This window comes from Takifugu flavidus, chromosome 11 (genome assembly GCF_003711565.1).
Source record: "Takifugu flavidus isolate HTHZ2018 chromosome 11, ASM371156v2, whole genome shotgun sequence".
In the NCBI taxonomy this organism is placed as follows: Eukaryota; Metazoa; Chordata; class Actinopteri; order Tetraodontiformes; family Tetraodontidae; genus Takifugu; species Takifugu flavidus.
Genome location: NC_079530.1, coordinates 3,386,090 through 3,414,038, shown reverse-complemented (window position 1 = coordinate 3,414,038; position 27,949 = coordinate 3,386,090). Strand labels below are relative to the sequence as shown.

At 42.0% G+C, this 27,949-nt stretch overlaps 1 protein-coding gene across 1 annotated transcript in view; it reads right to left on the bottom strand.

Annotated features, from left to right (window-relative positions):
- Window positions 1-356: 356 nt before the first annotated feature.
- Window positions 357-27,949, bottom strand: part of plpp4 (phospholipid phosphatase 4) — a 39,780-nt gene continuing 12,187 nt past the window's right edge. The window contains exons 2-7 of the mRNA XM_057047810.1: window positions 21,537-21,645; window positions 11,586-11,676; window positions 7,093-7,156; window positions 6,886-7,010; window positions 5,619-5,789; window positions 357-4,108 (exon numbers count right to left, since the gene is read on the bottom strand). Coding sequence (XP_056903790.1) covers window positions 3,900-4,108; window positions 5,619-5,789; window positions 6,886-7,010; window positions 7,093-7,156; window positions 11,586-11,676; window positions 21,537-21,645 — 769 coding nt within the window. The 3' untranslated portion in view covers window positions 357-3,899. The remainder of the gene's footprint in view (window positions 4,109-5,618; window positions 5,790-6,885; window positions 7,011-7,092; window positions 7,157-11,585; window positions 11,677-21,536; window positions 21,646-27,949) is intronic.

Genomic DNA, 27,949 nt, shown 5'->3' with positions numbered 1-27,949 from the left:
TCGTACAACAGCGAACGATCACACTCAAGGTACAAAAGGCTCCTTTGTTTTCTTTATAGACAAGTTTCACACAGCTGCAGTCCTTTTACCTCACATAAATATATATATATATAGAATATATATATATATATATATATAATATATATATATATATAAAATCATATAATCATATATATATATATATACACACACACACACACACATATATATATATACACAGCAAAATTCAACCCATAGTTCTCAAGGCCAGGCATGCTTCTAAATAGAAAACTCTCACAAATTGAACTGCATGCCATAGACAAAATTCTTACACCCATGTTACTTCAGACATTAAATCATCAGAACTGAGCATGTGGTTTAATATTTTTGTATAGTTTAATTCTTGTAAAGGTGAAAAACAACACATATCACAGAATATCCAGGAATGCTTCCGTTTGTATATCTGACTAATATAAGTATTTTCTCTCGCTCTACAAAATTGTTGAAATATGATACATCCACTGCTTGGAAAAAGCGAGAAATACTGCTACAAAACCATCTATACCAAATCAAAGCAAATTATGAAAACATTTTGCGGATTAAAGATTTTAATCCCTTGTGAATTTAATAGAATAAAACTATACACATGCTGTTTGTGAAGCAGTGCATGCAAGAAAACAAGAGCAACATTTTGTCACATTTAGCTTCAAAACCATGTTCAAAAGTCATTTTTTTAAAGGCCACTTTTAATATTATTAATAACATTTGCCATCATAGAAACATAGCTAAATGTAAATATTAAATGTTAATTTTAAATAATAAATGTTAAATATAAATCCAAATGTTAAATCTAAACCTCTCAGCTGTAAATAAATATTTAACTATTGTGCAAATCTAGATTTCCGGTGATCGGAGGGGCTAAAATAAAAGTCCGGGAGCTTGCGCTGTTTACAGAAATAACTAAATAAAATAAAAACAAAAATAACAAATAAACCCAATGTACTGGAGGAAATGAACATTTGCATATTTACTATTGAAGCTGAGCATCCTGATTTCACCTATTCAATGTCCATATTTAGGAAGACCGCCAAACGAGATGGGAGACTGAGTGGCATGTGCAGAACTGACGCCGCTCCATGTTCTCCTTTTAATTCCGAAAAACCCCTTCGGCAAAAAAGGTCACACAAGCCTTACAGCAATTCAGAGGGATGCAGCTTAATATTCATTCCTGTTATTATTCGCAACACAACTTAATCTGTTACACACGTCCAAGCCACAACAAGAACATCCCCATTTCATCCAAGACAGAACCAGGTTAAGACAAAAACACACCAGCAAAAACAAATTCAAAACACAGGGGAAGAATGCTCCCAAAATTCTCCATCTGGAACACCAAAAGGGCCATAAGACTGCTAATACGGGTAAACAAAATATACATTAATGTGCCCAGACCAAACCCCCCAAACAGTAAATAAATGACAGCAGGAAACCTACTCTTAAGCAAAAACCCAGTGTTATACACACAAAATCTGACTGGAAGAAAACAAGGTTGAACCGCTCGTCCCCTGCGAGACTCTACAAATCTTTGCTCAAATGAATCAGCAAGACTCGCACCATTAACAAACGTACAGCAGGAACAGTCTGTGCAGGGAACAAGATAGTCTCCGGTTGGACCACCTGAGACTCCTCCACTGGGTCAAGAGGGTTGATGATGCATAACCTCTGCACCTTCAACCACACCCGTCACAACTGAAGCTGGGTAGCCATCACAATACTCGCTAGTGATACCATCATAGAAGTTCTGGATTTTATGAACTTCTTTTGATTTTCATGATAATTTACATAGGACAAATTGTTCACTTCAATATGGAACCTGTCATTTTTACAATGTATACAATTCATTTTTTAAGGGACATTCGACAAACCTTAGTTTTGAAAGGACACAAAAACATCAAAGTAGGTTGTACATCACATAAATTTCTGCAAAATATGGTTTGTTGTTGTTTTAGACAGTAAATTTACAGATGTGTTGCATTTCATTTGTTATTTGATTCTCTAACCAGTCCAAGCTCATGATTGTGTTTTTTAGGGGGTACTCCCTGTAATTGGCAGTATAAATTAGCCCATTTGCTGAATATTTAGTTTTACTTGAGAGATTTAGATTTAATATATAGATTTGCATTCAGATTGGGGGTGGCATTTGCTTAGTCTGGGGCCTGGGCTGAGAAGCTGGAGGGTTCTCGGTTCAAGCTCCAGTGCAGACAAAATATGGAAGGAGTTGGTGACACTGCCTATGCAGCTAGAATAGAGACAAAGTGGTCAAGAGAAAAAGGATTTAGAATTAGCATTTAGGGGTAGCAGGCAATATTTACATTTAAGTAGTTAACATATTCCTAAGATAAAAATCTTGTAAATATCATTAAAAGTGATTTTGAAAAACAACACACCCCTCTTTTGAACATGGTTTGAAGCTACATGTGACAAAATGGTGCTATTTCTAGCTTGAACCACTTTACAACTGACACCCAAAGGTTCAAAACCAAAGCAAAATGCATGTCTGTAGAAGAGAATAAAACACAATCAGCTACCAAAATGAGCCTCCAGAGGTTAGAGATGTTCAGGACCAAACTGAGGTAACAAGGGGAGATTTCTTTTCAAGGTTTTCATTTTTATTGCAACAATGTGAAAAATACATTGTTAACCCTGTACACACAGAGAAACAGAAGCAAATCAGTTCTTTTAAACAACCAATTTTCTTGGCTGGTCTTGTTCTGTATATTTTGAGGTTTACTTTTAAATACCAATGAATCAGCTTTGTCCAAACATTAAAGGAGGAATGAGGATTGTACAGGCCAAGTACTGGCCAAAGCAATGTCCAAAGGGTCCCAGAAATGTGGCCCTGCATCAGCTCTGCTAATGAGACATAAGAGCTTGCAGATTAGAGAAATAACAGATCTTTGGTGTGTTTTCCATTTCAATGTCCCATTTTTATTAAATGAATGCTGGGCAAAAATAATGGTGAACTGATGGATTAAAATCTCTGGCATACCTGCTCCTGCTTCTGATTGTCTATTTGTGGAGCATCGGAGAGCTGGAGGCCATTTGCAGTAACCCAGGCATCCCATGAGACACCTTGTGTGGTGCTAATGTAATCAGAATCAACAGAGGCTGACCTCAGCTAATGAGGATAAATGCAGGATCAGATGTGAGCCCTTGTCCAAGTCCTATTAAGCACGCCTACCAGCTTTTTATTGATTGCTTTGAGTGGGCTCAACTTTTGGTTTGTGTGTTATGCAGCCTCTGCGAACATCTGTTGCATTGTCATGAAAATCAGGGAATGAGGAGGAAAATAGAAGATGAAAACTGAATTTCATTGTTTGCAGGAGCCTGGGCTTTTTTAGAGGGCAATGACTGAAAATGAACTACCTGTGTTGAGATGGGCAACCAAAAAAATCTGCTGTTTTCATGTCACCCACATAAAAGTCTGCAATGAGCTTTAAGGGTTGAAAGGCATCAAATGCTGTAATGGTTGAACTCTGATGTTTGCTGTAATTGGTGTTTGTCGGGGTCATTCTTTAGCAACCAAATGTCTGAAACTAGCTGTAACAAACAACCAAGTAAGACTCAATAAGGAACAGAATCCAATGAAAAAATATAAGTTTTTTAATTTTGCGGCTACCAGCCAGCCTCATTTCCTCATGGACTTGTGGGTTTGGTCGAACAATAAAAAATGGAAATTCTTCCAGGACTACTGATGCAATCAAAATTATTTTTAAAAAAAGGAAATAAGCCATAAAAACAGTAATCTAAGAGTGGTGGCATAGGACTGTTCAATGAAGAGTCAGTCAGTCACTGGAAATGGGGAGGTGGGTTTGGTGGCTTGGTGAAGGTGTTGGGGGAGTCTCTGCGGTGGCCACTAGTCATACAGGCCCCTCTGTCAAGCCCTCCAAAGGAAGGGTGGTGGCATTGTCGGTGGGCTGCGGGTCATCCGGCAGATGCAGTGGCGTGTGGGTGATGGTAGCCAGGCTGGCATAAGGAAGGTGGCAGTCCATGTGCAGAAAGGGTGGGTAGTGCTGGCGGTAACAGATATATGCAAACAGCAACCCTATCACACCTCCCACAAAGGCATCTGCAATGTCCCAAAAACACATTTATTTTCAGTTATACCTGTTTTGAGAAAAAACATCTAAGGTATTGCTTGGTGTTCTACTGAACGTTCATCAGGCCTGGCTGAAGACTGTACTGGGAATGTACACTGAATGAAAAAGCCATGAATCTCTTCCACTGGGAACTTTTCTTTTAGTCTCTATGTCATAATTAATCATCTATCACAGAGAATATTTAGCCTGCATAGCTGTGTAGATCAAATGGCATGATTATCACATGGCTCCAGCAGCTAAAGCAAAGGTTGGTGCTCAATTATTTCATACTTCTCCGCTTACGTCCCTCCTCCAGCATGAAATAAACTATAATGCAACATTGATTTTCCCCATTCAGGGCTTACTTGGGGCATATTAGGAATATGAATGTTTCATCAATTCTTGCCAGTTAAATCTGATATACTGTGACTTGACGCATTTTATTACAGTAGCTTGCTGGCCACACTCGAACAGACTCTGGATGTCCAGCACAAATAGCAACTCATTCTGCTGAGGGATGTTCAGGATATCAGTCCTCATCAAGTACATTTCTGTACTTCACCTACACTTTTCTTTTAAGGTGCACACTTCCTGTTTTAACAAGGCTTGACTTTGCCCTGCTTCTCCAGAACATATGGCTCTCTAGCCAATTAACACTGTATAACAGAACTGTCATCGCTTTACCACACATTCCCTCTCACACCTCACCGCATAGGCAGTTTTCTTCTCTATCATTATCAAACCATGATGTATGTTGTTGTAATGTTCTTTCTTTTTTAAGCTTTAGTTGCCTTAAAACTAAGTTGATTAAGATAAACCTGAAATTGATGCAGCAATCTTCTTCCCTGACAACAGATAATATGCATTACTTTTTAATTGTAAGAAAAGTAACCCGTTAAGTCTTTCAAAACCTCTAACCTAAACACTGTGTGTACAGTCATTTCATCAGTTTGTATTTGATGAAAAACAAACCAAAAACAATGAAATGCAATTCTAGAATTCTGATTCATCCCCTCCTTTCTCTGCTCGTCACACCACCCATCGGCCGCTTCTGGAAAATAAAAACACTTTTATCGTGGTCTGACTTTAGTTACTCTGCACAAAAACAACAAAGGCCTGTAAACAGAAAGAAAGAACCAAGAAATTTGAAGGCGTGTGTTATGTTTCAGCTGTTTTACACGGCATTTGTTTCCACAACCTTGGCGCATTGCAGGGAATCCATGCTGAGTCTATTATTGATGGAAGCTGAACTGGCCAGAACATCCTGCACCTTCCTACACAAAGTGTACAGTGAATGCAACATTTATGAAAATGCAACTTTCAATGCTGTGCTCCTCAGATGCTGTCCAGCCTAAACCTCCACCTTGCAGAAATCTAGAATAGCTGTTGGCAAGGTTGATGAAGATTACATAAATTATATACATTTTATACCTCTCTCATCATAGGCACTTTAGGAAGAATAAATGTTGCTTGATCACTCATCTGAAAGCGTTTGCAGACCTTGCCAGTGGTGTTTGTAGTCACAAGTCCGGGACATCGCGATCATCATAGCACTGTAGAGGGGCAACACCATGGCACACAGGCGCCAGCTGCGACCTCGGCCCTGATCTGTAAAGCACTGAAGCTTTCCCGCCAGGTAGAAGGAAGTGAAGCCAAGCCCAGAGAATGCAACTGGAGGGTAGATATGAGAACAGAAAAAAGAAGGAAGAAAAGTGACTCGTGTGATTATTATTCAGATTAAACCCTTATCTCTGCAACATCACATCATGGAAGGAATGAAGAGTGTGTAATAGTCAGGCAGTTATAGTGCAGGAGGAAGTTTGCAATGTTGCATTGCTAAACACATTGTGGCCTTACAGAAGTAAAGGCATGCACAGAATAGATACACAGGCTTCAGATACTACATCAGCCTCCTAGCTACAGTATATAGAGAACAGGCAAATGGAAGATGAGTATATTCCCTGTATTATTTTGTGCTAAATGTCATCTGTGATTGGTTCATTTAACTCTGTCTGCCACTTATTCTTCAGTAAGTCTAAAGGGATCAAGTTGCGAGAATAGAATGTTTCATATACCATTCTAATAGTTTGTTTTCTAACAAGTTTACAATCAAAAATTGAATCAAGTAGACAGGTTGGTGGACACAACAGAAAACAGTTTAAGTTTGAGAATGCAAAATTCCTAAGCTGCAGGTAATTCTAGTTTATCTCACTCCATTTTTAAAATAACATGTCCAAGACTGTGTCTGCTAACTGACATATTGTGTTTTTTCTTAAGTTTTCCAATGTCTGTCTTTCAGACAAATCCATCACAAATTAAATAAATGAAAGCCACTTGCTCAAACATTATTCCACAACAAAAAAAAAAAATCAACCACTTTCAGCACATCCTGACATTGGACTAAACACACAAATATTTTAAGCCCTACTGAAGAAAAACTAGCTTGCATTACAATGTTTTTGTGATATTGCCAGAGTCATGCTTATTCCGTACAGCTTTTTAGTAGCACAGAAAAATGTATACAGTAGATTAACAGGATTGAATAAGCTTGAATCAAAGAATTGCATCAGATTCATTATAATAGTTGCAGCAATCAACATGCTGATGCTAAAGCAACACCCAGATGAAAATATTATGAACTTGTTTTGGACTGACCTATCCACCAGACTTTCCACTTCTCAATAGGCTCAGATATGAAGTATACGGGTCAGTGTCAACATTCTTTTTTAGGATTGTGGGCATTTTTTCTTGGCTTGATGGTACTCACAGGAGGAGTGGCTGCTGGGGAAGCTCTTACGTCCCTCTGAGACCAGATCTGGCTCTCCAGTGCACAGCATCTTTTCATTGACTTGTCCATCTGGGAAACAGCGCTGGAAATAATCAGGCCTGGGTCTGAAAACACAAAGGATGATTTATTTATTTTTAATCTTCAGATTAAGAAATTCTATTGACCAGCTATGTTTTAGTAGCATACCTGCCAACAATCAGCTTGATTGTATTTGTGAAGACTCCATTTAAAGCAAGTGCCAAGGACACAGCTGGAGCACAAAGATGACAGAGTCAAATAAGCAGCTTGCAGCAATGATAGTTGTTGACTGGTGAAACATTTTCAAACCTAATAATCAAAAAACAAATGGTTCACTCTTCTTACATAGAGTATTAACATAATAGTCTGTTAGGTTTGTGGGTATTTTCCTTGAACGACAATAGATAGAATAATGATTTATATATGAAGACTGTTATTGTTTCTCACAGGTGACAGCAGCCGGCACATTTTAAACACAGTCCCAGGTCCATTGTAAAGTCAATAATTCAGGAGGTCTATGGGCTCACAGTGGTGCCATGAGCTAAACAGTACAAGCAGCATGCTAATATAACCACAATAAAGTGAATAAAAAAGTGAATAAAGTTACTGTGGTATTAACAGGTTTAACTTCGGGAGATTCTCTCTCTCTCGACGCACAACATACTCACCCAGGTCTGGAAAACACAAAGTCTGGTCTCATGTGTTCCATATTTTTTTTTCAATGTGAAGCAAACAAGCACATTTTGTAGTTTACAGCTATTGTTATCCTCTTCATCACACTCTACTCTGAGCGGCTTTATTGGTAAGTGCCTTGGCCTGCCACTAATACAATACTTAACAAACATTTATTACATTTGTATTCAGCCATCCTTTGAGGCATGACATCAAAAAATGAGCTTTGAATTGTTAGATTCTTAACCGGCAGCATAACAAGCTGGCCAATAGTGTGTATGTTCACAGGACGGAAGTAGCAAGACAAGAACATGGAAAAGATTTCTCAAAGTTGGGAAATATCCAAACAGATGTTAGATTGTGAAGAATAAAGTACGACTAAGGGTGGCTAAATGATGGCATCTACTTAGAGCCAGTGTAACTGTGAAGCAATCACTTCACTCCCAGTTTTGTAATGAGGGCTGTTAGTGTATTGCTGAGCACTGTGGTATAACTGTACATTACTTGATTGGCGATAATTCTAACCACGGTGGCTCATTATTAGCCACAGTTCATGCCCACAAATTTGATCTAGGCAATCAGCAGGAAAGTTGAACACCCTACCTGTAACAGATTGAATGCACCATGGAAACCTGCTGCGGACCAGAAATAAAGAAAAACACTGGCCCATTCTGTTGGGATGATGACATGTCTGGAAGTTTAAAGATTTTTAACTTTTTTTTTTTTGCAGACAGGTTCAGTTCACGATAGCGAGCTGGACTAGAATCACAGAGAACTTCCTCATGATGGGCATTAATCTGGCATAACTCTATGTATTACAGTTTTTCACAGTCACTTTGGTGCATTTCTCAAATCCTCCTGGCCATTTGCCAAACAGTAAGTGCATTTATTAAAACAAAACAGATTACCTGTGAAGGCCAGTTTCTTGCTCAAAATTAGCTCATCTCTCAAAAGTAAATATCTGTGTCAATGAACATAGACATGGCACATCCTTGTCTCATTGTGTTAGACAGTCAAATTGCTTAAGCATGATGTGAAAAAAATATTGTTCTATGTATGTTCTGATGTAAATTATGGTTCAAGTTTGGATGAAAGTTATTGTAAATTGTAGGTTACAACTTAGTGTCAGTAGGAGACTGATTGTATGAGATTGAACAAAATTCACATTTAAGCTTTGACTGTTTTTTACTATAATTCATTGACAGACCATGTCATTGTGATACCAGAGAAGTAGTAGAAGTAGAAATCTGAACAGAGAGCAATCTCCTTTGGGGAAAAACTGTACATGCAGTTTTGTAGCTGTTGATGAATGTTCACAGTTCTCCAGGTTGAAGAGAATTCTTGGCTTAAGAAAATTCTACTGGACTTGTTTTACTTTTTTAACAACATTTCACCTCTCATCCAATCGGAGCCACAAATTCTCCTCCACATCACAATGAATATGTTTTCTTGAGATACAGCATGGAAAAAAATCTTTGAGAGTGTCTTATCCAGCCTCTGCAGGCAGCTGATGTGATGTCCTCACACTCTGCATCCATGGCAACCAGAAGGGTCATTTACGGATGTGCCTGGCAATCATATACTGTCCATCTCCATTCTGAGAAAATTCCCTCAATGGAATCAAGGAATGGGGAGTAGAGTGAGGGGAACTCCATCAGCATCCTGTTGTGGGTTGTAAACCATTGACTGATGATGTTGGGGGTTAAGGGTATTCAGGGTTGAGATAGCCTCTTCTGCCTCTTCCTCTGTTTTACCTCCCAACTCATCTGCCATGCAGCCTCACTCCTCTTCTTCTTTCTTATTTGTGATACCACCTAATTCCTTATCCTTCCATTGTCAGTTGTAGGATTGGATGTCAGAGTTGTTTTTGCTTTGTTTCCCTACCCTCCTTTTTGTGCTTGTTTCCCTCATCTGTGCAGGCTGGGTGTGGCAGATTTCTCCAACCCCTCCTCCCGAGTTTCTCACCTGCTGCTTGCCAGCTCATCAGATTCGGCATTATTTAACTCTGGCTTGTCCCTCTATGCACCATCTGTTTGTTGTTCAAACATCAAATCGTACAGTAATTGTGTACTGGCTCCTGTGCTTGTTCTTATAGCAAGAAGCTTGTTGGATGGATTTCTCTTTTTCTGATTACCTTTTGCGTCCAGCCTCACCTGCCACGCTCAGCCTCGTTTTGTGAAGCCTGCCTGCTCTCATTTGGACGACACTTGCAAGATTTGTTTGGTACTCTTTTCGTTTGTAATAAACCTCCATTTGGAAAAGACGTTTCTGGTCGTGGTCTGCATTGAGGGTTCAGTCTCCTCTCTGGCATCGGCCTTAACAGTCAGATGTTGTACCAATGCGTAGCACTCCATCGATACAGTTGATGGCTCATGAGATGCACCTTGGAGCTATTTCAGAAAACTGGTTGATCATTGGTTGATCTATTGCACATATAGAAATACGCTTGATCTGTTATGGCAACTTGTTCAAGCATTTTGCATGTAAAGACTTATGTGATGAACTAAAGCCTAAATGTTGTGGGGGATGAGACTGTTCAGAGACAGATTATAATACATTTTGATCAACATGATATAATCAATTGATAATATTCAAAATGTAGCAGGAAAAGATGTTTACCTGTTAAATGGGAATACATAGAGGGATGGACAGGAAGTATATGATATGTGTGATGAACCAAGATAAAAGTGAACTGCAGACCTACAGATGTCCCCCTTCTGGAACCACTGTATATAGATTGCCTGAGCATGCTATATTACAGGAAACAGCAGAAAATTGCACATAATCATTTGCATGGATGAACCAAAGCATTGCTTTTCTTGATGTGACACTGTGAGGTAAAGATTAAACAAGCAGTTTAAGAAATTCTATTCAGATCTGAGAAATATACCAACGCAACTGAGAACAACTGTAATGTCCTATTTCCACTGTAGCTCCAACCTCTTCTGCCATATTTAAAGTCTGAGTCTGGCCATTTTTGACACTTTGCCACAGCAGCATTTTCCTCCTTGTGAGTGCTGTTTGTTCTGGGCCTCAAAGGTGCCTGTGCTTACTGTACCAATGATTTTTTATTACCGCCATTACTTCCTGCCTCCTCAGCACCTTTGCCAATCATGCTGGAGATGCAGGATTATTTAGGATCATTATGTGAATGGAATAAACTAGTCTAGAAAAACAATGTCCTGCTGTTCAAAGAAAAGAATCAACTCAATTTATCTAGTAATTTTTAGAAAACGGTTTATTAGTGATGTTGTAAATCACAACTGAAAATGAAGATTAACATGGTGGCTAATAGCAAATGAGCTAAAATGTGGGGGAAAAGAGTCACCACAGCCTTTACGGGACCTGGGAGAATAAAAATAAAACAACAAGTTCCATTTGTAGATCTTTACCATGTTCTTTTATTCAAAAAAAAGCATGCATGCACCACATTAACCCGAGAGGTAAAGATCTCATTCACAGACTCCACTTCACTGTGTATAATTACTGTTTAATTAAACTCAAAACTGACACGGGTGTGGTGGGATCCACTTGCAACACAGCAGTTCCGAATAGTTTAATAAAAGGCTTTATTAAATACTGATAGAAAACAGCACAGAAACAATCACGGGCCTCCGTGGAATGCAGAAAACACCGCACAGCCACAGGTGGGCAACGGTCCAAATAAACACAAGGCAAGAAAGTGCTGGAGAGTCAGGCATGGAGCGATAACAGTCTGGAAAAATAAGAATGCACTGCTGTGGCTTAAATACAACCTAGGAGGGAGCAACAGGTGAAAATGGTAGAGAAATATCAGATGGGTATGGAAGAATTTTCCTCCTCAGCACAAGAGCAGAAGAGCGGCAGTGACAATAACATCACCTTTAATCTAGTGTTATGACATGGCAGCAATAATGATGCACAGCTCCACTGAAAACACCCAAGGAGCCCTCTTAAAATTTAAATTTATACTGTATTCATAACATTTCAAAATGATTCTCTTCACATACCCAAGCATGCCTCTTTAATCTCTGTCCTGTCCGTCCTCTGAATGACCTTCACCACAAATATCACCGCCAGTGGGGTTAGGAAGGAAATAGCCTGGAAAGAAAAAATAAGTATTCTCTTAGGAAAACAACCAGACCACTGACCATCAATATTAAAGCAGTAGTTTCAACTATTTAAAACCAACTTTGACTGTTAAAAAATATTTTTGCCTAAAATTAGTTGCATAAATTAGCAGTGCAAAGAGTTTTAATAGCAGCAGTATTTTTTATATTGCCACAAAGATTTCTTCAGCATGAATGGCTGTTTAAGATGAGGCACTGGTCTGTTTATTCACTTTAGAGAAATCTGCCCTTAATCTTTAGAAGTTTTATATGACTGTTAGATTGGTGAATTACAGTTGAAATCTCTGTTTATCATTCTGTCTTTGACAGATCGACCAAGCTTGTGTGAGTTTGTACATCTGTGTTAGTGTATTTCTTCCGGTTCCTACTAGTTCAGTTTTTGACTTCGTTGGATCTCAACTTTTGAAGTCACAGAATGTTCAGACCATCACCTTCATCCAATTCTAAGCATGTTATACAACCTTTTGTCAGTAGAATAAAAGTAAAGAAAGGATATAATTTTTTTTATGCTGTATAAAAAAATGGACTGAACAATGTTTCTGCTACTCTTCACGGGTACTGGGTGAAGTCGAACATCCTGTGAGAGGGAACAGAACCATCTCACCTTCTCCATCTAGAAACTAATCCGCGTGTTCTTTTAATGAAGACTTCAAGAAGAAAAATGCCAATTCAAAATGTATTTAGCAACAGAACCAATTCAAGATACAAATATTACAGAGCTCCGGGCCAGTTCATAACCCTACAATAACAGAGTGCATTACCAGGGCATGAAGTCTGACCACCTAACTATCCCTTGGCCCAGTCTTTTATAGAAACACAAATGCAAATTATCAATGCTCATACAGTCCAATCCAGTTCCTCTGCTTGGATGACCTCATCCTCTTCTTCCAGTCCCATTTGGTGTTGGTACAGTCCTTCTTCTCCATTATCTTCCCAGGTGGCCAGATCAAAGTTCCCATTCTTCATGCAAATAAGCTCATCAACCCCACCCTGATCTCCCGTTTATAATGGGTGTTTAACACCCCCTGCCCGACTGGCTCCTGAGATTACAATGGTCTAAACAACAATCCTGTCAAAGGAATGTCTCTAATCGTCTACCATGCCTAACTTCTAAGAGAAGACAGGAACATATGGTAGAACACATAACAACAAGATAAAGACAATTCTCATCAGAGCTGACACCTTTAATGGGATCTGAGTAACATGGTGGGACAGATGGGGGTTTCTGAAAGTAGGAGGCTGCTGCGTCACCGTTTGAGCGAGCTTTGGGCCGGAGGTGTTGGGGTCCAGGGTTCCGGGTCATGTGCTGCTTGTTTCTTCCTGCAGGGGGCGTGGAGGAGCCGATAATTTGCTACAACTAGTGCTTAGGCAGACGCACCTGTTGGCAATCTACCTCAGGCCACCTTTTTAAGGACTGAGCGCCTGCCTACCAGGGTTGGAGAGTTGTTGTTTCTGAATTGTCTCCACGTCACCCTGATGGAGGGAAGAACGTGCAGGACCTGACTCCTGTGTTGGCTCCACGCTGGAGCTCACTGTGCGTACCACTGCGTTTTGCCTACTTTCGGGTCCTGGACAAACCCAAACCTAACAGCACTCTCTATGTCAGTCAAAATATTATTACATTTAAGAAAAATCACAAGACAAATACAGACCATTTATATACAATTTATTATGGTCAATTGATTACTAGGATTTCCTTATCCTTTAAACCTGCATAAGAAAATTAACTAGAAACATGTCTGACACCATCACACCTTTAGTGCACTTGAGGTATGTCATCACAATTTACTGAAGTCTCAGATTGCTGTTCAGAAAAAGTATCATATTCACATTTTCTGCTTTAAGACGATTGCGTCTCTGGCTGATTATTTCCTCCAGCTCTGCCTTTTGCTGACTGTGTCGGCTCGGCGGGCTATGTTGCACGTTGATGCTCATTCGCTATCTCCTGTCACGTGACATGGGCCAGCTCAATACGCCGCCAGGTATAGGGGTGTCCCGGCACATATTAATTTAAGTAACTAATCTAAAACGGCGGAAAGTGATGCATACACCCCCAATTTTTTTTAGTTAGTATCGATATTTATAAAAGAAAATCGATACCAAATGAGTAGCTTTTGAGTATTGATATATTGATACCACGGGATCGATCCCCCCATCCTTACTATGTACTCTCTCTCGCCGCACCATGGGAGCCCCATGTACCCATCCTGGAGTGGTATTCGGGTGAGGAAGGCAGATGTGCCAGTTTTCTGCTGCAGTGCTTTCTGGTGTTCAACCTCAAGCCTCTCACCTACCACAGCGACGGTTCGAAGATCACCTTCGTCGTGAATCTTCTCTCAGGGAGAGCGGCGCAATGGGCCACGGTGGTCTAGGAGAACTGGACACCTGCTTCCTCCAGTTTCCCGGCATTCACAGCCGAGCTAAGGCGGGTCTTTGACCACTCGGTCCAGAGTGGCAAGGCGGCCTCCCTGGTGTTCGACCTCCAGTCTCTCACCTACCCCAGCGACAGTTCGAAAATCGCCTTCGACGTGAATCTTCTCTCCAGGAGAGTGGTGCAATGGGCCACGGCGGTTCTGGAGAACCGGACACCCACTTCCTCCACTTTCCCGGCTTTCACGGCCGAGCTAAGGCGGGTCTTTGACCACCCGGTCCAGAGAGGCAAGGTGGCGTCCCAGATCCTGTCCCTGCGCCAGGGCTCCAGCTCCGTCGCAGACTACCCCATCCGGTTCCATATCCTCAGGGCCAGGAGCGGGTGGAACGACGCGTCCCTCCGGGGGATGTTCATCCAAAGACTCGCTGAGGAACTCAAAGATGAGTTAGCCGCTCGGGAGGAATCTGGGGACCTGGAGATGCTAATCAAAATTAACTTGGGGTCGGTGTGTAACTACGCAAAAACGATGTCGGACTCCGTAGCATTCTCTGGTCCCCTCCCCAATCTGGCCAGCGATGAGATGTTTAGCCGCATGTCGTCGCTTCGTCGCTGGCTGTCACGGTGGTGCCCCGAAAACGAGGTAGCCTTTATAGACAATTGGAGCACCTTTTGGGGAAAACCTGGTCTGATTAGGAGAGACGGTGTCCATCCCACAAGAGATGGTGCTTCTCTCATTTCTAGTAATCTGGCTAATTTTATTAGACCCAAAGTGACCTGACAATCCAGGGTCCAGACCAGGATGCAGAGTTGTAGTCTTACACACATCTCCGCTTCCTTAGAACCCTCATCCACCAACAATAACATTTTTAACACTATAGAGGTAGTCTCTGTTCCACGGTTAAAAGTTCACCAAGCACAGAGCAGGGGAGCGGTCAATCACCAAAATCTTATTAAAATTAACACTGAAGCACAAGTTGGAGAAACTAATATCACAATTAAGTGTGGACTGTTAAATATTAGATCTCTTTTGTGTAAATCCCTGTTAGTACACGACCTGATAGCAGATCATCACATTGATTTATTTTGTCTTACTGAGACCTGGCTTCAGGAGGAGAAGTATGTGAGCTTAAATGAATCTACTCCTCCTACCCATCTTAATTATCATATTCCACGTGTTACTGGTTGAGGAGGGGGAGTGGCAGCAATCTATCACTCCAAGTTATTAATTAATCCCAGACCAAAACATGGCTTCAGTTCATTTGAAAGCCTGACTCTTGGCATCACTCATCTGAACTGGAGGACAGAAAAGCCACTTCTGTTTGTAGTTGTATATCGGCCCCCTGCTGGTCCACATTCAGAGTTCCTGTCTGAGTTCTCTGATTTCTTATCTGACTTGGTCCTTAGAACGGACAAAGTCATTATCATTGGAGACTTTAATATCCATATGGACGTTATAAATGACAGCTTTAGAAATGGCTTCATTTCATTACTTGAGTCAGTTGGTTTCCTCCAGCAGATAAACCAACCAACTCATAGCTTTAACCACACCCTAGATGTAGTCCTGATTTATGGTGTTGAGGTAGAACATGTGTCAGTGTTCCCTCAGAACCCAGTCCTGTCAGACCATTCTTTGATCACTTTTACATTTATGATTAAGGATTCTTCTATGCTCCAAACAAAGTCTTACTATAGCAGATGTCTTTCAGATAATGCTGTAGCTAAGTTTAAGGAAGTGATCCCTGTGCTAATCCAAGGACCACTGTGCGTTTCCCCAGGGATCAATCACTATAATCTTAGCCCTGCTGAGGTTGACTCTATTGCTGAAGGTGCAGCAACCTCACTGAGAATCACACTTGATTCTGTTGCCACCCTGAAAAAGAAAATAGTAAATCAGAGGAGGTGTGCCCCCTGGTATAATTCACATATCAGGACCCTCAAGCAGAAAGTGCGAAGACTAGAAAGGAAGTGGCATTCTTGTAAAATAGACAGCTACCATGTAGCCTGGAAAGACTGTCTATTAGTTTACAAAAAGGCCCTTCGCAAGGCTAGAACAGCTTATTTTTCTTCTTTGATTGAGGAAAATAAGAGCAACCCCAGGTTTCTTTTCAGCACTGTGGCCAAATTAACTAAGAGTCACAGTGTTTTAGATCCACATATCCCTTCTTTCCTTAGTGGTGAAGACTTCATGAGCTTCTTCACTGATAAAGTTCTAGCTATCGGAGAGAAAGCTAACCAGGCTATCCCAACAACTGGACCATCACCAGATGTGCCGACTGTGGGAACATACAGGTTCTCCAACGAGCCCTTAAACTCCTTTAGCCCTATATATTTTTCTGAGGCGTCATCGCTAATTCAGAAATCCAAGACCACCACGTGTCTTTTAGATCCCATCCCAACACACCTGTTGAAGGATGTTCTACCACTGATAGGCAGTTCAATCCTGGACCAGATCAACGGTTCTTTAGTGTCAGGTTATGTACCCCGGTCCTACAAGGTGGCAGCGATTAAGCCGTTGCTTAAAAAACCATCACTGGATCCTGATGTCTTAGCAAATTATAGGCCAATATCCAACCTTCCTCTTATCTCTAAAATTCTAGAGAAGGTGGTGGTGACTCAGTTACTGGAGCACCTGCAGAGGAACAGCCTGTTTGAGATGTTTCAGTCAGGCTTTAGAGCTCACCACAGCACAGAAACAGCACTTCTTAAAGTCACTAATGATGTTCTCATAGCTTCAGATCATGGACTGGTCTCTATGCTGGTTCTGCTGGACCTCAGTGCTGCTTTTGATACAGTTGATCACAGCATCCTGTTACAGAGACTGGAACATGTGATTGGGATTAAAGGGACAGCACTAGACTGGTTTAGATCATACTTATCTGATAGATACCAGTTTGCTTATGTCCATGGTGTTCCCTCCTCATACAGTATGGTTAGCCATGGAGTTCCTCAAGGTTCTGTACTCGGACCAATCCTCTTCACATTGTACATGCTTCCCTTAGGGAACATTATTCGGCAGCATGGGATACATTTTCATTGTTATGCTGATGACACTCGGCTCTATTTATCCATGAAACCCGAAGAGACAGAGAAGTTAGTGAAGCTCCAGACCTGTCTTAAAGACATAAAGTCCTGGATGTCTTCAAATTTCCTCCTCCTTAACCCAGGAAAAACTGAGGTCATGGTGTTTGGTCCTGAACCTCTCTGGGATAGATTAGATCACATGATCACTCTAGATGGTATCTCATTAACATCTAGTCTCTCTGTGAGGAATCTAGGAGTAACTTTTGATCAAAATCTCTCCTTCAACTCACACATTAAATTAGTCTCTAGAAGTGCCTTTTTTCATCTGAGGAACATCACAAAGATCAGGAAGCTGCTGACGCGGCATGATGCTGAAAAGTTAGTCCATGCATTTGTTACTTCCAGGCTGGACTACTGTAACTCTTTATTATCAGGGTGTCCAAACAACTCTTTAAGAAGCCTCCAGTTGATCCAAAATGCTGCAGCCAGAGTTCTGACAGGTATTGACAAAAGAGATCATATTACTCCTGTACTGGCGTCGCTTCATTGGCTGCCCGTTAAATTTAGAATAATTTTTAAAACCCTTCTTTTGACCTACAAGGTCCTCAGAGGCCTAGCTCCATCCTACCTGGAGGAGCTAGTGATACCTTATCAGCCCAATAGACCGCTCCGCTCTCAGAATGCTGGTCTACTTGTGGTTCCCAGAGTTTCTAGGAGTAGAATGGGGGGCCGAGCATTTAGCTACCAGGCCCCCCTGCTATGGAACCAGCTCCCTGTCCAGGTACGGGAGGCTGACTCCATCGCTACTTTTAAGATCAGACTCAAAATCTACCTCTTTGAAAAAGCTTGTTGTTACTAATTCAGTAGTTCCAGTTACTATCATAGACAGACAAATTATCATACTCAGGGGGTCGTCTAATCGTTAAGTCACATCTTAGTTATGCTGTTATAGGCCAAGGCTGCTGGGGTCCGGAAACATGATCACCTGACAGGCCTCTGTCACTCCACTGGGTCATGGTTTCCTCTCCTCTCCTCTCCTCATCAAGCAGACTAGTTCTTGTGTAGTTCTCCCCCCCCCTATTTATTTACAGGTATCGCCGCCCTCGGAGCTGCATAATGACCTCCGGCCCCGCTGAAGTGATTGTATATCATATTTTTTATGTGTGTTTCTGTGCTCTGTGCCTCTCCTCTCCTCTCTCTCCTCTCCTCTCTCTCCTCTCCTCTCCTCTCCTCTCCCCCTCCTTCTCCTTTTCCTCTCCTCTCCTCTCCCTTCCTCTCTTCTTTCCCCTCCTCCTCCTTCTCCTCTCCTCTCCTCTCCCCCTCCTTCTCCTTTTCCTCTCCTCTCCTCTCCCTTCCTCTCTTCTTTCCCCTCCTCCTCCTTCTCCTCTCCTCTACCTCCCCTTCACTCTACTTCTCCTCTCCTCTCCTCTCCTCTCCTCCTCTCCTCTCCCTTCCTCTCTTCTTTCCCCTCCTCCTCCTTCTCCTCTCCTCTACCTCCCCTTCACTCTACTTCTCCTCTCCTCTCCTCTCCTCTCCTCTCCTCTCCTCTCCTCTCCTCTCCTCTCCTCTCCTCTCCTCTCCTCTCCTCTCCTACCTATCCTATCTTCTACCTGTCCTCCCCCTTCTCCTTTCTCTTTACCCAGCCGGCCATCAGCAGGAGGGTCCCCCTACATGAGCCTGGTCCTGCTCAAGGTTTCTTCCTGTTAAAGGGGAGTTTTTCCTTGCCACTGTTGCTTGTCTGGGGTCAGGCCCTGGGATTCTGGAAAGCGCCTTGAAACAATTTTGATTGTATAAGACGCTATATAAATAAAGATTGATTTGATTTGATTTGATCAGCCTGGCGATCCAGCTGGACGAACTCGTCTCAGCGAAAGCGCTCCATGTGGGTTCGGGGTTCGGGGAGTCCGGTTTGGCGAAGGTTTGCCTCTGCCAGGCTGGCCACTTCATCGCCGATTGCCCGACACACGTAGGAGTGATGGCGAGTGGTTCCTCTTCCTGCTCCACTTAACACTGCTGGGCACACTCCCCTGGGGCCGGAAATCTGTCTCTGTGCCATTCCTGGTCTACTCCGGCACAGACGACAGCTTCATCAGTCAGGACTTGGCCATGCAAGCCTGCATCCCTGCAGAGGCACTGCCCAAGCCAAGGATTTCCCCTGCAATGGGAAAGTTGGGAAAAGTGACGCACTGGACCCCATCTCTCATTCCCATCATCTCCAGGAACCATCGGGAGCAAATCCGCCTGTTCCTCATCATGGCATCCTCTTTCCCGGGCGTTCTCGGGGCTCCTTGGCTGGCGCACCACAACTCCCAGATCGATTGGTCAACCGGGAGACTGGTGAGTTGGAGCATACCCTGTCAGACTAACTGCCTTCGCTCTGCTCTTGCCCCCATGCCTGGGGGCTCGGACCATGCCAGGAGAGTCATTAAGGGGGTGGGGCATTTCCCCCGTGTGGTGCGGCCAGGTGGCACAGTCCAGGTGCCCGGGATCAGTGATGGACTCTGCCACGGGAAGAGAGTTGTTGCAGATTCGGGGTCCCGGACTGATCCGGTTGACGTGGAGCCGGGCCCATCTTACTCCCTTCCTGCATCCTGTGGGCTGCATCCTGGCAGGTAGAGAAGAGAGTGTGAGAGGCCCAGCAATCAGTCCTGGATCCGTATGGGGTTCCACCAAACTGGCTGTTCGTCGCGGAGGCGGTGCGTTCACACATTCTGCATTGGGCCCATGCCTCAAAGCTGACCTGCCACCTGGGAATCAACCACACACTACAGTTCCTTCGGCAGTGGGTTTGGTGGCCCTCCATTACCCAAGACACCAGGGACTACATAGCGGCATGCCCCGTGTGTGCCCAGGGAAAGTCCTCCCACCAGCCCCTGCTGTTCAAGGTCCTGAAGGACGAGGTGGCAGTGCCCTGGGTACAGGCTGACATATGCCGGTGCAGGAGGGTGTGGAGGCAGGTTCACGCTGCACTCCTGCGGGCCTCCCAGCGCTCTCAACAGCAGGCCAATCGGCGCCGGACTCCAGCCCCGTCCTATCAGCCAGGTCAGAAGGTCTGGTTGTCCACAAAGGACCTCCCGCTCCAGGTGGAATCTCGGAAGCTGGCTCCGCGCTTCGTTGGTCCTTTCGAGGTGGAGCAGATGGTGAACCCTGCAGCCATCTGCCTAAAGCTTCCCCCGGCATTCAAGATGCACCCCACGTTCCACGTCTCCAAGGTTAAGCCAGTTGCTGATTCGGATCTGGTCCCTCCATCCGAGCCCCCCCCCCCCCCCCCCCCACAGTCCGGAGCCTCCTGGACGTCAGCAGACGAGGACAAGGGTTCCAGTTCCTGGTCGACTGGGAGGGGTACGGTCCGGAGGCGCAATCGTGGGTCCCCCGCCGTTTCATCCTGGATGACACCTTGTGCAGGTGGAGACAGTGATCAGTGACAATGCCTACATCCTCCCAGAATGCAGGATCAAGTGAAACCGTCATCTTCAATTTTAGTTGGGCCTGATATACCATCAAGAAAGAAGTGATGTTGATGCAACGGACCAATAGAGTAGCTGTAGCCTTTACCCATCAGTCTGGACTGGAAGCAGCCAGCCCTGGATGTGAGTGCAGACCCTGGAGAATACAGGGAGATCTTTGGGTGGAGGTGAGCTGCCAATACATCTTCCACTGGGGAAATATTGCACAGACCTTGGCTCTCCATTTCCTGAGAATTGACCATGGAGCTGCTGTTTGTTGTGCCAGGAGACAGCTAACTCCTCCAGTAATTCAGGAAAAAATGGCAGGAGCTACGTGCCCATCCTCTTTACCTTGGTCACCCTTTCCCTGGAGTTCAGGCCAAGTCATTATCGGCACTTTAGGAGACCCGCTGTGAGACAGGCGCTGGTTGATGCCCGGGGCAACAGGTCAAGGAAATCGAGCTGGGCCCCCAGCTCAGTCCTGCTCCAGCATCAGAGCCATAGACTCTACAAGCTCCAATCCGTTGGATGAGCAAAATTAGGGGTAATATTTTTGTTTAAAATTCCTTCATTTTCTTTCAGATGGTTCTGAGAAGGATGCTCAGGAATTCTGTATGGAGACTGCTTTAAAATGAGAAAAGAGCAGCTGGCTGTAGTCCTGCCACATTGGCGAGAAAGTTACTGAAGGATATTAACAGATTCTCCAACGCATGCTCGAATAAAAACACAATTTTCTTAATGTTTAAACATTCAATTCAAAACAGAAATTCTGTCTATCATGATGAAATATTAACACTAGAGGCCTTAATTAACTCTGGAGAACTTCTCTTAACGTGATGTCAGTCAAGCTGCAACTCATTGATCGCATTAAGTGATCAATGTCTGTGACAATTAGGCCAAGGACAAGGTTCCAGCTGACAGAGATAGCCACTGCAGATTCAGATGTCATTAAGTGATTAGTAGAACATTACAAAGTAGAAAACATTTACTTACAAACATGACTCTTTTAGGAATGTGGTCTGACTCCACCAGAGGATTTTTGTACAGCCACAGCTCCTCTGGCTGAATCACTCTCTCAAACGGTTCCAGGAACTCTGTGAATCTGTAAAAGAGAATAGAAATGCATCAGAAAATGTCGGCTGGAAGTAGGATTATATTCAGGTGTGATCGAACTTTCCGCTGTGTTGTCACACGGTCATTATACCCAAATGTCTGCATTAAAGGCGCTGTTACCTGGGTGAATGCAGGAAAAAAAACTCAGCTCCAATGAACAAGTTAGTTGTTTCATGCTGCTCCTCCATTAGCATTCTGGGGCTTTGTTGAGGCCTCCCTGGCCACCCAGGGATCGGCAGAACATGACCTTGATTTCTGTCATCGCAGCAAAATCTTTTCTGGCACTTATTCCATACTCCGTAAGATACTGTATGTCTCCCATAGCAAAAGGAAACCACAAATATCTAAAATAATAATGACAGTGTCCTTTTTTTTTATTATTAAAGAATGATCAACAGAATTGTCAACAGCAAAGTGGGTACATACTATTGATACAGAGGGGGTATATGAAATGATCATCTACCAAATTTAGCATTAAAGTGGATAATTATGATGGAAAGAAACTGAATCTATGATAACTACTGAGATCATAACTTTGACCCTTTAACAAGAATTATTTCTATACTCTAAGAAATTCGCAGATCCTAAAAATACAACATTTTTTAAATAATATCTGCAGTTTAATCACTGCAGTACATGTTTCTGTGTATGTGAAAGTCATCTACTCAAATTGCTTCAGCTTATCCTGCTTTTCACTTCATCCCATCCTGGTTTAAACATTTGTTCTCACTGTTTTTATTGCATTTTCCCCATATTCTCACATTCTACTGCTACAGCAGTCCTTCAGTCTTAGGCAGCAACAGCCCTCTGGCTCCTGGCTCCATGGGAGCTTTATGCTGCCACTACCAGTCAGGAAGATGCCCTCTAATAAAATTGTCCTGCAGACAGAAGTCCAGCTTCTCTGACATCTTCTACATCTCCAGAGTGTGTCCTCAGCTCTGCTGTGCAGACCAAAACCTCCTTTAAACATGTTTAATTTTTAAAATGAAATATTTACCTCTATTGTGAGAATTGTGTGTCTTTTACAATGAAGACTGTCAAGGCACTTTACAGAAACCCAGAGTTAATACCCAAATGAATGAATGAATTAATAGGTAAGTAGGTAAGTAAGTAATTAAGTAAGTGTGCATAATTATTTGTTTGACTAAAACATATGGGGAGACTCCACCACTGATGGATGGCTAGACAGTTGAGGAGTAGAGGAGAGGAGGAGGCCAGTGGGAAGGACAGAAAGGGGAACAGACACACATATCAGACATGTTAACAATTTAGGCTACTTAATAGACCAATGACACTTCTGCGACCCAGAAAAAGTATTTTCAAAGGTCAGTGGGGGTCGCAGAAATGTATGCACACATTTTGGTACAACATTTTGGAAGAAACTAGGAGAGGACACATAAAGGACACATAAACTGTGAATATTATAAAAACAAGGACAGTAGGAACAACACACATGCAAATGTGTTTTCTTCACACAAATCAGAAAGCATTAACAGTGCAGACCATTACTAACTCTAAAAAACTCTACAGAACAAGCCGATGATTCAATCTCAGAAGTTATGAGATTTAGGATCCTGAGACCCAACCAAAATGTTGTGGGCAGTCAGAAATATGGTGCACAACCGCAGACGACTCAGAAAGCTTACACACAAGTATATTTAAATGAATAAATATGCCATCCTGTCCTTTGTCATGCACTTATCTTTATTAATTAATTAAAGTATTATATATTATTAGAATTCAAAGAAGTATAAAATAATGGAAAGCCTGCATTACCATTGCACAGAAAAAAATGGCAGCATCAAGAAGAAAGTAAAATTACACCACTGTATCAATTCATCTGAATACATGTGTCTGACACACGAGATCCTTGTAGAGTAACATCCTCAGGTGTATCTTTGTTTCACCATTCCTCAAAATCAGGAAAATCAATAAAATAATGGTAATCTTGTGAAAAAAATCACTTGTTTCATTAAAATTTGTTTGTGAACTGATAATGATGATGCATCGCCGTGCTTCCACTACAAGCTCATTTTACACCTTACTGAGCGCCAGTGGCTGGTTACCTTCAGCTACGTTTCATTTCTGATGTGGCCTGTGGTTCTCTATGAGCTACGTCATGGTAATAGCAAACAATACTTCATGAATTGCTTTTTTAGCTGCCTTGTAAATGACAAGGAAGCGTTTTGCCTCCAGGGATTAAAAATTCCCAGCCCATCCGTGCCAGTCAGTGCGTGGCACAGGCTGACATCCAATGCCTCCTTGCCTGTAACCACACAGACAGCCAGCTCATTAAACGCATCAGTGATCCACCTGTAACTCTCTAAGGGTTGGCTGAGAACCAGCTGCTAATGTTGTCATGAATTATAGGGAAATTCCTCAAAAATACAACAGCAGAGGGGAGACAACCTTTGCAACATTAGTTTTGCTGGCTAAATATTAGAAAGCAACATCCAAAATTCATAATTTCATTACACTTTAATATTTGCAATCAAAAAGTTACTTTCACTATCACCAAGACTTATTTTGCTCTAGATTTTTCCTTTTATTACCTTCAAATAAAAATGCCTTTTGGAGAGGTAATTAAATTCTCCTCCTTTTGGAGCATTTTTGTCAAATTTCCTCTAACAATCAATACCGACCTCAAAGGATTTCCCCTGGCTTTAGATTTAGATTGAGTTTTTGAGTCAGTCTCACTTTTAAGGCTAAAACTTTATTAAAAAAGGTTCAAATATCCAATATCTAATAAACCAAGCCTCACTTGCCGAAGACAGTTACTATTAAAGATTTCATCCAAGAATAGAAAAGCCTTGGCCTACCTGGAAGGACATTTGCAAGCAGAGGAAAAATCATGTCTTTCAAATGAATGTGTAGATGGAAAAGAAGAAATTTGTGTCTCACAATTCAACCAGAGCTGGAAAGTTGAAGCCACACTGTATGAAACATGCACACTAGTTTATCTTGATGGGGGTAAAAAACCGAGGTTCCCCTGAAATTTCATGAGGCAATGACTTCCTTCTGACAACAGTGTCATAACAGACCTTCTGCGTGGGACAATCAATGAATCATTCCCCTAAAACCGAAAAGGCTCTGAACGCAGCCCCACCTGTTAGCTACATGATGACCATTTTACTTTGTCAGACTCAGTTGGCTGTTATGTTAAGAGATTAAAGGTATGACATTTGGAAAGGAAGATTTAGATGTATACAGTGGTTTTAATCTCAGTATTTTAAATTTTAAAATCAAATCATTTGCAGAAATAAACACCCAACTGTTTTAATATTCTTCTTAACTTATTGTTAATTCCTGCTGATTGTTGCGACACAGTAAAACGTATTGGACTCCCAGCAGAGTGACCAAAGGAGGAGCTGTTTCCTAAAGTTATATCAGTTGCCTTGGAGCAAAAAGGTTTGATTCCAGCCCTTTTCATTACAGTGTGTGTGAGACTGTACTGGCCGGTAAATTACCGGTACTGAATTGTATTATGGTACATTCAGTCTATTATTATTATTATTATTGTTGTTGTTCAAATTAATTCCCTCTGTCAACTCAGAAAACACATCTAGAGAGAGATGGAGGACTCAAACTGAAGAAAACAGGCTGAAAGCACATTTATAAAAAATCATTTATGTACAAAATGTTCCGTACCAGAATGTTAAAACACGACCAAATGATTGTTCTTTCTTTCTATTGAAAAGGGGTGATATTTGAATTTCTTTTCAGGCCATCAGGCACAATATCCTTTAATAACCTTTAAACATATAAGGATATAAGGATTTTACTGATTTATAAATGATATGCATGCTCACATGGGATACAGCCATTTCAGCATGCAAATACACAAGTGCAAAAGAAGTCTTACAATGATACATATATATATATATATATATATATTTATTTATAATATAACCTGTTCATTATTCTGTTTTTTAACAGTTTGGAAGTAACCTGAGCCAGAAAAAGTTTTTACCCAAATCCCTGCACATTTTGACATTAGTTTCTACAGAGCTCTTCATTTACGTCACAATTTCTACCAACAAAGAGAAATTTGCAGTGACGTGGAAGACAGCCGCAGCAGGTGAGCCGCTGTTTGTGACAGATCTGCAGTCTTCAAAGAAAATGCTGCAAGGGAAAAGAACAGAGCGAGATTTGCTTGTTTCCATTAATACAGGGGGAAAATAAATACTTCCTCTCCCAGCAAATATCTAACTACCGGTATGCTTATAGATGTAATGAGTTGTGGCTGTGATTTAATGAAATGCTGTACCTACAGTTTGATTAGGCCTGGTCTCTGATACTGCGGATGCAACATGATTGTCCTATGTCATTAATTATGCATGCTAATCTTTTGTCTTCACTGTAGAGGACAAAAGAAGGAGATCAGACGGCTTTAATCTGCACTGTCTACCTGTTTCAGGTTAACTCAGGTTCAGACTTGAGGGGAGACTTGTGGGAACAGAAGATTTTAGAGGATGCAGATAATGCAGCTGAGTCACCACTGCAGGAAAAGCTGACCTGATATTCTGATTCTGAGGTGAAACATATCAATCTTTCATGCTTTTACAACATCACACGACCTGAATTAATTCACAAATAAACACCTAAATATAGCCACTTTAGAGTATGAAACCATAACCCTGCTCTAAGGAGAAGTACACCCATTCTACTGTGTTGTTTTAAGGTCCCGTAAGGACTAATCTTATCAAACTGAGTCAACATAATTGTGTTTGGCAACAAACAAAATATTGTTCACTTGTGTCAGACTTCCCATATTTTTTGAAGTCCAATGCGAGCACACGGATCATCCATCCGTCTGCCTGCTGCTTACAGTCACAGATTGGTTGGATGTGTTGATATCCGCACCGTTAGTTCTGTGACAGGACTCGAAAAGAGGATAGATGGTGTGTGATACAGTGAGATCTGGATATTCTTATGAATTACTGTAGCCGGTTGGCTAAAACCTACAACACTGGCATTCTCTGCTATGGAGTCACATGGCTGTTCCGTTACAATTATACATTTAAAGTAAATCAGCAATGGTGTTGTCATATTACAGGTGTCCAAGATTCCCACAAAGATTCAGAAAAGGTCACCGATTTGTATTTGAGAGAAGCTTGAAGAGTTCTGGCTAAAGGCCCACAGGGGGAACTTGGGGAAGCACTGTAGGACACAAACGTTCCTGCCTGTTCCCTGCAGACGAGCTGAAGGCAGACTATGAAAACAAGTGCAAGCTCATGTTCAGCGACATTTAGTGAGGATGACTAGATGCATGAATGTTATGTTTTGACATTTTCATTACATTTGTTTCACTTTAAAGCTCTTGCAAACTATAAACGGAACAGATGATTTTTTGCATGATGTGTTTACAGTGCGTTAATGTAAGGTAATTGTGCTTATTTATTTCCACAGAGAAAGTCAATAGCAGTTTATTCAGGCTTTTGAATTATAGCAGCTGGATCACAGCCAGTCAGCCCGGTGTAATCAACAATAATCTGTCAGAGCAGCTTAAGTGCTGTGAACAAGGCTGTTTTTGTTCATCTCTGCTGTATTAAGTACAATGAGTGCCATTGATTGCATTTCCTCTCTATATCAATGATTAATCTACCTGTCAGGTTTAGCTTTTTCAGTTTTTCTATGTTCAGTTTTAAGTAAGTAAAAGTAAAAAAAAGCTAAACTTGAATCTCTAGTTCAGATGAGATTTATTTTATTCCGCTGACCTCTGGATCATAACTTCATGTTTAAAGGTCCTGTTCCTCCACTGTTCCTCAGCAATAAATCCTCACAGTGGACCTTTGACACGCGCACACACGTGCACACACACACACACACACGACACCCATCAGTCTTGCTGTTTCTTAGTGGAGTGCCAGAACAAAGTGAGAGGCTGATTCCACCAGGCGCAACCTTTTTTAGTGACCGCTGCCACAAATCTAGCAGTGATGATTGGCAACATCATAGCCTGTAATTTCACCCTGAAGTAACATGTGATGACATGCAAAGAATGTTAGGAAGTCTGATATAAAGTGGTCAGTGAGTCTGCAAAACTGGATGAGAGAAAGCCTTCTTGCAGTTTTTGAGAACAGAATTATGGAATGACCAGCTGAGTGTGTGTATGTGTATGTAGGATAAGTAAGCATAAGTGTAAGTTTAAGGTTTGAAAAAGACAAAATGGGAAAAAGATGGCAGCGTGATCTCTCACACTGGCTGTGATATCCAGGGACTCCAGGGCTGACATTTATCAGTGTTGTCATGCTCACAGTATTGTCTCGGAAATGTCACAGAGCATTTCAGCA